Source organism: Salvia hispanica, chromosome 1 (genome assembly GCF_023119035.1).
Source record: "Salvia hispanica cultivar TCC Black 2014 chromosome 1, UniMelb_Shisp_WGS_1.0, whole genome shotgun sequence".
Lineage (NCBI taxonomy): Eukaryota > Viridiplantae > Streptophyta > Magnoliopsida > Lamiales > Lamiaceae > Salvia > Salvia hispanica.
In genome coordinates, this window is record NC_062965.1 from 16072668 (window position 1) to 16085013 (window position 12346).

The 12346-nt window shown below is 33.7% G+C and overlaps 2 protein-coding genes across 2 annotated transcripts; both read left to right on the forward strand.

Moving 5' to 3' along the window:
• Positions 1-408: 408 nt before the first annotated feature.
• LOC125202119 (calcium-binding protein PBP1-like) lies at positions 409-1241 on the forward strand. Its single transcript, XM_048100459.1, has one exon. It carries the CDS (start codon positions 814-816, stop codon positions 1159-1161), a length of 348 nt encoding a protein of 115 aa, XP_047956416.1. The 5' UTR covers positions 409-813; the 3' UTR covers positions 1162-1241.
• Positions 1242-5219: 3978 nt separating this feature from the next.
• LOC125188349 (G-type lectin S-receptor-like serine/threonine-protein kinase At1g11300) lies at positions 5220-8367 on the forward strand. Its single transcript, XM_048085138.1, has 7 exons — positions 5220-6471; positions 6552-6659; positions 6737-6939; positions 7041-7251; positions 7335-7578; positions 7657-7807; positions 7884-8367. Exons 1-7 carry the CDS (start codon positions 5220-5222, stop codon positions 8184-8186), a joined length of 2472 nt encoding a protein of 823 aa, XP_047941095.1. The 3' UTR covers positions 8187-8367.
• The last annotated feature ends 3979 nt before the right edge of the window (positions 8368-12346 follow it).

Here is a 12346-nt window from a genome sequence, read left to right on the forward strand (position 1 = left end):
CCATAGTAATAGAGTCATTTTCCTTTTTAGTAAAAATCAACACATTTTTCCACACCTACTTTACTCTCTCTTACTTTTTTGTTTCTTCATCTCTCTACCTTTTTTATTTTCCACTTTATTCTTCCTTCATTTAACTCACCTAACATAATTTTTCTTAATCTTAATGCCGAAAAAAAAATGCTTCAATTACTATGGAACGGAGGTAGTACTATTTAAGATATGACATCCCAAAACGGAAAATGTGTCACTCAATGTGAAACAGATCGGATGAAGTATTGAGGTTAAACTAAAAATTATATCAAAATAAAGTTATAAACCAAAAATGAATTAATTATTATTTGAGGGATCCCATTGCAAAGTCTGACAGGCAAATAAGAGGTGTCGCCCGAAAATTCCTAAGTCGTAACTCAATTTTATATGATTATATAAGTAAATTAGTTTAATACGTTTGAACAATGATTTGATATTCATAAAAAGAAAGCAAAGATTAGAAATTAGAATATACACCAAATTAAGAAAGCGTTTATGGAAGAGAGAAGGAAATGGTGTGCACGATACCTAATCGCCTCTTCGTTTCCGTGAAACTTCCACGAATGAGAGAGAAATCGAGAGAGACGATCCATCCATCCATCTCCCCAACAATAATGGTAGCATTGATTAAACAGAATCCCATCTGAACAGTGCTTTCTAAGTCGGCGCCATGTTTCAACCTACGAACTTTCCTTCTTCACACATTTTCATTCATTTATATATATATATATAAATCACACCCATCAATCTCATTTAATCACCACACACAATCGCAATTATAAAATGGATAAGAAGAAGAGAGAAGGCAATTTTAATGGCGTGGTGTTCGAGGATCATTTTCCGGCGATGGTGGAGAAGCTTGGGGCGGAGGGGTTCATGGATGAGCTGTGCAAAGGGTTTGAGCTGCTCATGGATTCCCGCAAACAGATGATCACATTCACCAGCTTGAAGAACAATGCTGCGGCGCTGGGATTTGAAGATGACGATGAGCTGCTGCGCTCTATGTTGGAGGAGGGAGATTTGGACGGCGATGGGTGTCTCGATCAGATGGAATTTTGTGTTTTGATGCTGAGATTAAGCCCCAATCTCATGGATCATGCTGCCGATATCTTGTTTCATGACTTCGATTAGCTTAATTACCTCACATTTTGTATCTGGATCTCTCATCTGTGTATATTATTTTTTTGAAACGATTCACATTTTGACGAGTATAATGAAATTTTTCATTTACTTTTCCTAATTATTATAAAAATAATAATGTACTCCATCGTCTCCTGGCTATTAAATATAAGTTTTAACTCAATTTAATTTGACGATTTTCATTTTCACTTTCTTACGTAAAGGGAAAATTGAAAGATCGTAATATTTGTTTGATGAAATTGTAAAATACTCCAAGGGAGATGGTATTTATTCGTAAAGTTGACGGAAAATAAATTAAAGCGATTTAGCATTAAGTTATGCGTTACAGTATTAGATATTCATGTCTTGCTTAATAAGCTAGGGTAGTGTACATGATAGCCTAGGCATTCTTGTTTTCTTGAATAATAATCGTATATGCAATAAATTATACTCCCTCATAGCCCACGTTCTTGAGCCATTTCTTTTCGTCACGTGATTTAAGAAAGTTGTATTCAGTAAGTTAAATAAAGTAGATGAGAGAATAAAGTAAAAGAAAAAAGAGAGAATAAAGTATGAGATTTTATGTTTTGTTTTTAGTAAAAAAAGTGAATGACTCAAATAACTTGGGATAACCCTAAAAGGTTGAAACTCCAATACTAAGAGCCCCCCACATTCCAACCTGATAGAATTGTGAGGGATGTTCAATCAAGATACACACCACTGTCCAGCGTGCTTATCTTATAGTAACTCATGAGGTAGGAATATCATATTTTTTCAATAAACCAAGATTTCATAATTTTAATTATCATACATAATTATAAAAAATAAATTTTAAGGTTATTCTCGAACAAGGTTTTTCAATCAAAAAAGAGAAAAATTAAGAAATGACTTTGAAGCCTCGGCTTTTGAATGATCATATTAGGAATTCAACCTCGATCGCAGGTTAATCCGAACCTTGATCGCAGGTTTATGGACAATCAGTATTCTTAATAATAGTAGTATTAAATAAAATATGGAGTACTACTGCTCATTTAAATAATCTACATTTATCATTTTGCTTTTTCTTTTGATTTCTTCTTTCTTTTTAATTTAAAAATCACAGTCGTGCTTAACATTAATGGGCCACTTTCGCTTTTAAAGCCCATTAACAGATTAGCAATACATAAAAAAAAAACAACAACTCGTGCTTATCGTTGATGGGCCACGCTTTTCATTTATTTCATAGTACTCTATTGTTCTATGACTATGTTTAAATCGTTTTATTTAGTCCATCAATTCAACTAGGATATTTAACTGAAAATTTTCTATCAGCTTTGAGTTTAATTCAATTTATTTTTTAATTAATTTCCTAAATTAAATAAAAATATAAATCGAATTTGAATACTTAATTAATAGGAGTATAAGATATGGATAAAAAGTTAAAAGGGTAAGATCCATAAATAGTGTAAGAAATCTAAGTGTGGTTTATTTTAAACGCTCTTAAATCACAGTGCAAGAAATCTAAGAGCGATTTATTGTAAACGCTCTTAAATCGTAGTTAGCTCTTAATCTTATTTGTAGGGGTATTGACATATAGATAAAAGAATTTCATCATAAGTTCCAAATTTTGTATGACATTCAATTTTTGATTTGTTATAATAAAATTGCATAATTTAAATCCTCAATCTCTAATATAACAGGGAGTTCGAATAATTTGCTACATGCCCCCGCCAACAATCACATATAAATATAATACTGTCCGTGAATAATAGAAGTTTCATTTTCTCATTTTGGTTTCATTTAAAACTAATACTACTATACACTATCAATTTTTCTTAATATTTCTTAAAATTTGTGATGAAAAGAAATTAGACTTATATTCGCGAACAGAGGGAAAACTTACTTCATCAGCCATTAAATATGTCATTTTCTTTTTGTCCGTCCATAGATAAATATCTAATTCAACTAACTCATTTCTACTAATTCTACTTATTTATTGCAATACAATATAATTCCAAATTCTAAAAAAATCCATCGAACTTATTGCCGTAGTGAGTGCGTCTAATTTTACGCGTAGGTACGCGCTTGACAGTCGGTTTTTCACTTGGTCATATTCTTTGAATTTGAATAGAAACACTAAAGCTAGCAGACAACAGACGCACATTATTCTCTTTAAGACTTTGGAATCGGTCTACCAAAATGGAAAGTAATGCTATAAATGGATGTCTCCGTACAATGACTTTTCAAAGTCTCCCCTTTGGTTACCACAAATGACAAATCATTTATCATCGCTATCTTAAATAGGTATGTTTATTCAGCCGATTCTAGTTCTAACCGGACCGGTTAATCGGTTAATTAGTTTTAAATTTTCATAAATCCTAGAACTGGAATCGGAACCGATGTGTGATTTTAATCCGAATTTATTTATAATTTTAAATAGTTCAATTCTAAAAAAATAAAAATTCAACGTCTAGAAATATAACAAATAATACCTAAAAATTCAAATAAATACACAAAAAATACAAACTAACAATACAAATATACAATAATATTCATATATGGATAAGAGTGATGTCAAATGTAGTAGGTCGGACTAGTTTAAGTTAGCAATTTTTTAATAAAAGAATAGGAGTTCTAAACTTTAGCAATTTAAAAAAAAGAAAAATTTAAAATTGAATTCCATTTTCCTTTTTTTTGGCTAAACAAATATTCAATGGAATTTCTAATACTAATTGATCTTGTTGTTACTTTTTGGTTTATAACGGAACAGTTAATAAATTATTCACAAACAGGTTAAAATCGTATGTCAAATGAATTGTTATATAAATTTGTTATAAAGTTAAATTTCTATTGTATGAAATGATATTGTATTTGTATAAATTCTTTTGAAAATTAAAAACAAACTTATAATATCACACTCATTGTAGTTAGTTCATAAAAAATGGATTGAGGAAATACTTGTAGATTCAAAGTATCACAGTTTAAACATTTTAAATACTTCAAAAATAGAGCTAGCAATTAATTTAGATTTATTAGAATATTAAATTATAAAAAATAAAATTGAATTATAATCTGGTTCCCAGTTAGGAACGGTCGGCTCCGGTTCCGAACCGAGACCGGTACTGGAATCGAAAAATCCGGTTCTGGTTCCTCAATTAACCGGCCGGTTCCAGTTCTAATTCCGGGTAACCGAGAACCGAAGAACCGATTAAGCACCCCTAATCCTAAGTTAACCCATTCGTATTATTTTCAGCACATTCCAAATTAAATTGAGTATTTTTTTTTGTAAGTTGATCGATTTGTATTATTTTTTGGTACCTTCTAAATTAAATCAAAGTTTATATCATACCTTATACTTTTTTATCTAGTACTCCATTGGTTTTGACTCATCATGAGTTTTAAGAAATTGTTTAACTTTGTGAAAAATAAAAATGGATAAGTGGGTGGAGTATGTGACCAATTTTTTACTCCCTACGTCCCTAAAATTTTGTCACATTTTTCCATTTTCGTCCGTCCCACAAAATTTGTCACATTTCGCTTTTTAGCATTTTTTGTAGTGGACCCCACATTCCACTAACTTATTTTAACTCACATTTATTATAAAACTAATACTTTAAAAGTAAGATCCACATCCTATCAACTTTTTCAATTCACTTTTTATCACATTTCTTAGAACTCGTACCTGGTCCAACTGTGACAAAAGTTAGGAAACTGAGGGAATAGTACATTAGTTTTATAATGGATTAATTGCGTAAAAAGTTAGTAAAATGTGAATATATTTGAATAAATGAATATTTAAATCATGGATAATTAAAATGATAATACTAAGATGATTTCTTAAACAGTGGACAGTGCGACTGTGCGCGAGTAGTGCTATATACTTAATCTTTGTTACTCCACTAAATACTACTCTTGTGGAGTGTGTACGAAAGAAACTTCTCCACCAACTTTGAACTAAAAGAATTATAAATTTGAATTTTTGAGGAGTGGTCTAAAATTCACGTCCCATTCATTCAACTATAAAACCATTCACTCCAAACCACCAAAATCATAAGCCCATTGCTCCATACCATAAGCCACAGAGTGGACAAATGACACTCTTTCTTCACAAATCAATTCTTCTTCTTCTTCTTCTTATCATCCAAAGTGTTGCATGTTTGAGCATAGAAAATGACACCATTTCAACCGGAGTAGTGATCAAAGATCCACAAACCATCACATCCCAAAAACAGATTTACAAACTAGGATTCTTCTCTCCTCCAAACACCACCAACCGCTACTTAGCCATCTTCTTCGCCTTCTCCCAAGAAACCGTGATTTGGGTCGCCAACAGAGACACACCCCTCACCGATTCTTCCGGCTCCGTTACTCTCTCCCGGGACGGTAATCTCGTGCTCTTGGACGGGACCAATCGAACCGTCTGGTCGACTAATCTCACAACATCATTAGTCAGTCCAGTAGTCCAAATCCTGGACACTGGCAATCTTGTCTTGCGTGAAGAGGCCTCTGGAGACACGCTGTGGGAGTCTTTCTCACATCCCACGGATATTCAGGTGCTGGGAATGCCGTTAAGCCAGAACGTCAAGACAGGGAAGCAAGTGCTGCTGACGGCGTGGAAAAACGCCACGGACCCCGGGGCAGGGCGCTTCACCGGTGGCCTGGACGTCACGAGCGGGACCCCACAGCTTTACATCAGGGATATTGAGGGGCGCCCGCGCTTGAGGAGCGGGCCGTGGAACGGTTACATTTTTCTTGGGATGAAGAGACTGTTCTACGCCCACTTGGATGGATTCAATCATGTTACGAATGACACTGCTGGGAATTTCTTCTTCACCCCGCAGCTGATGAATGATAGGCATATAATATCCAGCGTCAATTCTTCAGGAAGTATGGAACGGAAGGTGTGGAATGGGAACAAATGGGACTTGGTGTTGGTCGCTCCGGAAAATGAGTGTGATGTTTACGGCAAGTGTGGGCCGTTTGGTAGCTGTAATATCATCGCATCGCCTATTTGTAGTTGTTTGAGAGGGTTTGAGCCTGTAAATGAGGATGAATGCAGGAGAGGGAATTGGACTGATGGTTGTAGGAGGAAGAGCCAGTTGCAATGCGGAGGAGATGGATTTGCGATGCTGCAGAATATGAAGGTTCCGGACTTTTCAAAACCCTTGCCTTCTATGCTTCAAGACGAGTGTCGGGCTGTGTGTCTGAGGAACTGCTCCTGCATAGCTTATGCTTATGATGGTAACATTGGTTGTATGTTTTGGAGAGACACCTTGATTGACACTCAGGATTTTGGTAGTGTTGGTGTTAGCCTCTACATTCGTCTCTCTGCGTCTGAATTTGGTAATTTCCTTCACAGATTTTACTAGCTTATTATTCTTTTAAGCTTGCCTAAATTGAAACTTATCTCTTTCTGTATGCAGATAGCCGCAAGGAGAGAAAATTGCACATCATAATTGGAGTAGCTGCGGGTTTTGTTTGCATATCTGTTATGATGTTTATTTCATGGTGGTTTATACTGAAGAGGAAAGGTGATTGATCTATTATCACTTTTGACAGAGTAAGTATACAATCACTCTTGAAATGATCATGTTCTTTGTCAAATCAGGAGACAAAGTGAAAGATACAAGTATTGTTGAAGCAGGCCAAATGTTCGTGACGGATTCAACTGCAATCGTACTTAGAAATGAGACAAAGGAAGTAAATATTGGTGAGTTGCCAAAGTTCACTTTTAAGATGCTTGCTAAAGCAACAAATCAGTTCCATGAAGAAAATCTTCTTGGAAGGGGTGGTTTTGGTCCTGTTTACAAGGTATGACATTACTACAGTCTGATGTACGTAATACTCAATTCTACATTGTTTGAACCCATTGAATGACGATACCATATGCTGTTTGATGTGTGTTTTGGCAGGGAGTTCTGGCAAAAGGGAAAGAAATCGCTGTGAAGAGACTATCAACAGAATCTGGACAAGGCATGCAAGAATTCATGAATGAAGTGATTGTGATATCCAAACTCCAACACAAGAATCTTGTCAAACTTTTGGGAGGTTGTGTTGAGAAAGAAGAGAAGATTCTGATATATGAATACATGCCAAACAAAAGCCTGGATGCTTGTCTCTTTGGTCAGTTCAACTCATCACATTCCTCCTACGCATTTAAAAACATTTTCAACAGCAGAGTTTTCATAATATATATGTTTGGACAGGTCCTACAATTCGAACAAAGAAGCTGTTAGATTGGAATATGCGTTCCAGCATCATCGAGGGCATTGGGCGAGGCATTTTGTACCTTCACAGAGACTCAAGACTAAGGATCATTCACAGAGACCTCAAACCAAGTAATGTTCTGCTAGACCAAGACTGGAATCCAAAAATCTCGGATTTTGGTATGGCAAGAATATTCGGAGGCAATGAAGACCATGGCAGCACTGCAAGAGTCGTGGGAACATAGTAAGATGATATTCATCAGTTATATATCATCCTGAGAATAAACGCGTGTTTTGCTAACATAGTAAGATAATTTAACAGCGGATACATGGCGCCAGAATACGGAATGGGAGGCAGATTTTCTGAAAAATCTGATGTATACAGCTTTGGGGTGCTGATATTGGAGATTGTGAAAGGAGAAAAGAACACACACTATTTCAATGATGATTTGTCCTTGAGCCTTATAGGATGTGTAAGCACTTGTTAACTTGCTTTATAATATTTTGAAACTAATCCTGATCATTAAATAATTTATGTTTGAATTTCAGGCGTGGAAAATGTGGAGTGAGGGTAACGGTTTGTGTTTCGTGGAGGAAAGCATTGCAAGTAGAGAGACGGAGGAAGAGATGGTTCGATGCATTCAGATAGGGCTGCTTTGTGTGCAAGAATATCCCAAGGATAGGCCTTCCATTGAAATTGTGCTGTCGATGCTGAGTCGTGATATAATTGAGCTGCCACTGCCTAAGCAACCGGTGTTTGCGGATAATGGTTCGACTCCAGGACCTGGATCAACGAACCAAAATGTTTTCTCCAATAACGAACTCACTCTCACTGTTCTTGATGGAAGATGAATCTATTTATGAATGTATCGTTATTATCTTTTATCAGCCCAATACCGTAAGTCACATTCGGCCCACCTACGGATGTCATCGACGACAACATGAAGGGCGCCCATTGCCGCCCAAAGTGCAACACATGCCGTCCTCAGCCTTTACGTGATTATATATGTTTGATTTCATGTCATAATATTTATCTTTATTTGTATCTTTCATATAATAGGTCATAGTTGAGTTGAGTTAGTTATCAAGTTTATTCTCAGATTTTCTTTGTTAATTCTTTTCTGGGTCGTTTAAGAGTGTCAAACACTAGGGTTAGAATTCTATATAATAGTCATGATATATTAGAGTTTCTTCTATTCAAATAAAATATATGTTTCTCTAAAACCCTAATTCTCTACTTGGCATTGATCGAATTCTATGCTCAATGAGTTATAGCAAATTGATAATAAAAAATCCAAGTAATTAAACTAGACATGCCTTATGCGATGAAGAAATCAATCAGTTTGATGGTAAACAAATTTAAAAAGATATTTTTCTTTCAATTTCTATATGCTAGAAAACTGAAATTGCGATGTTATTTCTTATGATGCCCACAACTTGAAGGATATTGACTGCCTGCATGCATAGAAAATAAATGTTCCAAGTCTTCGCAATTGTGTTAACTGTTTATAGCTACCTTTTTCTAAGTGGAATATTTATGTTTAAGGATTTTATTCTTTAGCATTAAAGAATGTGATACTTAGATACCTAGAAATTGCAATATTATTTCTTATGATGTCCACTATTTCGATTGGAATGATGCATTGGTTGTATTTGGATAATTGGATGGGTTTCGAGAGGCGACTATCTAGATTGACTTGTTGCTAAGACTAAGGCAACTATCAAGATTGACTTTATAGAAATCAAATAGTTTAAGCTTGGACTAGTTAATTTTATTATATATAGCTGTAAGATTTAACTTCTTAGTACTTCCTCCGTCCGCCATTAAAATTTTCATTTTTCCTTTTTTGTCCGTCCATTAATAAATATTCCATTTCACTTTTATTATATTTAGTAAGTAGACCCATCATTCCACCAACACATTTCGCTCACATTTTATTTAAAATTAATATACTACTAAAAGTAGGACTCGCCTCCTACTAACTTTTTTCTATCCACTTTACTTTACGAAATTAAACAATTTCTTAAAATTCGAGCCGGTCATATATGAGACATTTATTTATAGACAGAGGGAGTACATTGTAGTACGGTAAATTCACTAGTATTGATTATCGCATTGGCATATCATTGTGGAATAAGAGTTTTCACAACCTAAATGGACTCAAATAATATACCGTAAATGGTTACAATATTATTCGGAGGTTATGCTTGTCCTAGCTTGAACAATAACATCCATCGCATGTAATGTGTTTATCTTCTAGTATGAGCTAATACGGTAAGATCAAATTAACAGATGGTTTTAATGAACAAATATTTTAAAAGCTAATCAAGTATTATGCATACACATAAAAACTAGTAGTAAATTGGAACGTGAATATTGATAACCCTAAATTAACTAAATCCTGGTTAAGTTTTAATTTATACATATCGTGGTAGGGGTGCGTTATAATGACAACACTCTTAAAATGACACTGTGACACCACGCTAGACTGCAATATTATATATGCTAGACTGCAATAGTATAAACGCTAGACAACAATCTATAACAATCTATAAATTGCAGTCTAGCGTATTAGATATTGCAGTCTAGAGTATTGGATGTTGCCGTCCGCGTAAATTTACCTTTGCGAATTTTTTATGATTGCCACATGGCAGCTGATTATTCGTCCATGTGCACAAATGATTGACTAAGAATGATAGTATGGTGTTATTTTAAGATGAGTTGTCATTTTAGCACATTCCTACCGTGGTATGAATAAATGTCCATATGCTAATCCAATTATATTGGCTCCACATTTCTATAACCCGATTCTATTCATATTTTATTATAAAATTATTAATATATAAAAATGAGATCTACATTTCATATTCCATTATCATTTATTATTAGTTTTCTTTTATATTTATTAAAATTCATGTGAAATGCAATTGAGACTCCTAATACGTGACAGAGAAATTAAATAAACTATACTATTATTTACATAATCTACATTGTTCATTTTCCTTAGTTTTTTAATAACCCAACTTTATGTAATTTCTTCTTTTCATTTGGAGTACAAAACACACACAGTCATGTTATCGTTGATGGGCCACTCTTTAGCATATAAAGCCCACCAACAGATTAGTACTACTACGTACCATATTAAATACACACTCGTGCTTATCGTTGATGGGCCACTCTTTTATTCGCTTCATCCGTCCCGCTTACGATGACACGTTTTCCTTTTTAGTTTGTCCAACTAAGATGATACATTTCCTTTTTTGGTAACTTTCTCTCTCCAGTTAATACACTCAACCACTTTTTTCTCACTCCTATTAAAATATTCATTTTTCTTTATCTCTCTACTTTAATACTTACGTCCACATTCTCTCTCTCCAATTAAACACTTTAACCAATAACCCCTAAAATCTCACACCGGCTAAGCAATGTGTCATCTTAGTCGGGACGGAGGGAGTGTTTCTTAATTTTTTAATCTTTTTATTAGTACATAAATTGATCTAGGATAATAATTGAAAATTTTCTAATTTCTACCATCTTTGAGTTTGATCGAATTTATGTATCTATTATTTCTCAAATTAAATAAAGAATTTTATTTGAATTTGAGTATTTGATTAAGACTATAAGAAATGGATAGTTGTAGGGTAGGATCCATCATTAGTGTAAGAGAAAGAAGCAATAATTTTAGTACAAGTAATTGAATGGGTCTATCTGAAGTCTGAACAGAGGTTCATTGTAGATTCTCTTAAATTATTAATCTTATTTGTAGATGTATTGACGAATAGATAAAAAATTAAAATAAATTCAAAATTTTATTATTACATAATTTAAATCTTCGATTTCTATGATAATTAATGTTGAAGTCGATATTTGCTACATGGACTCATCGACTATCTATATGTCATTAAATATATCCTTTTTTTTCCCTTTTTGTTTGTCCATATCAATAAATGTTTTATTTAATTTTTACTAATTTTAGTAAGTGAACCCCATATTTCACTAATTTATTTCTTCACATTCTAATATAAAATTAATATATATGAATAAAATTCATGTTTTATTAAATTTTTCTATTAATTTGTTTTAAAAATTTAAAATAACATAATAATTATTCCCATAATGACTGCGTCTAATTCTGCGCGTAGATACGCGCTTGTACCCAAGTTTTTCAGTAGTTCAAATTCTCCCATTTTGAATATTTTACAAATATTAGAGCTAGTAGACACACGCATACATATCATTCTCTCCGAGTTAGCCGACACGCTACGACAAAATTGGCATCGGTCTAGCAAAATGGATAAAAAAAATGCTATTTCTACAATACCAAACAAAATAATCATCTGGCGTGAATTGAAACACTCATGAGAGTCATAGTCTCGTACATTGATTTTTCAAAGTCTCCCCCTTTGACGACCATAACATCATTTCATTCTACTTACCATCGCTAACAACTCTCTATCATTTAACTAAATCAAATTCTATCCTAAAAGTATATAAAAGTGAGGTTTATATTTTACTTAACTCATTTCTCTATTCTTTTTATAAAGTAAAATAATTTTTTAAATTCGTGTCAAGTCAAAGTGAGACAATAATTGATGTATAAAGGGAATATTATTTATCAGTACATTCTAAATTAAATGAGACATACTCCCCCCGTTCCATATTAGCAGTCATTTTGACTTTTTTGCACTCGTTTTCCAAAAATGACTTTTCTGCAATTTCCCCCCTCTACTTTATTCTCTCTACTCTATTCATTTTTCTAGTCTATTCTCTCTAAATTTTTTTCTCTCTTACTTTTCTCTCCCTCCACTTAAAACAATAAACATTGTTCTCTTGAACTCGTGCCGGACCTCAACTATGGCGGTACTACTATTTTATTCTCTTTTCAATTAACTTTATAACTAAAGAATTATCAATTCGAGTAGTGGTGCATTAGTCCAAAGTTAACTCTCCATTCCACCAACTATAAAAGCCATTCACTGCACGCTACCAAAATCATAAGCGCAAAATGACA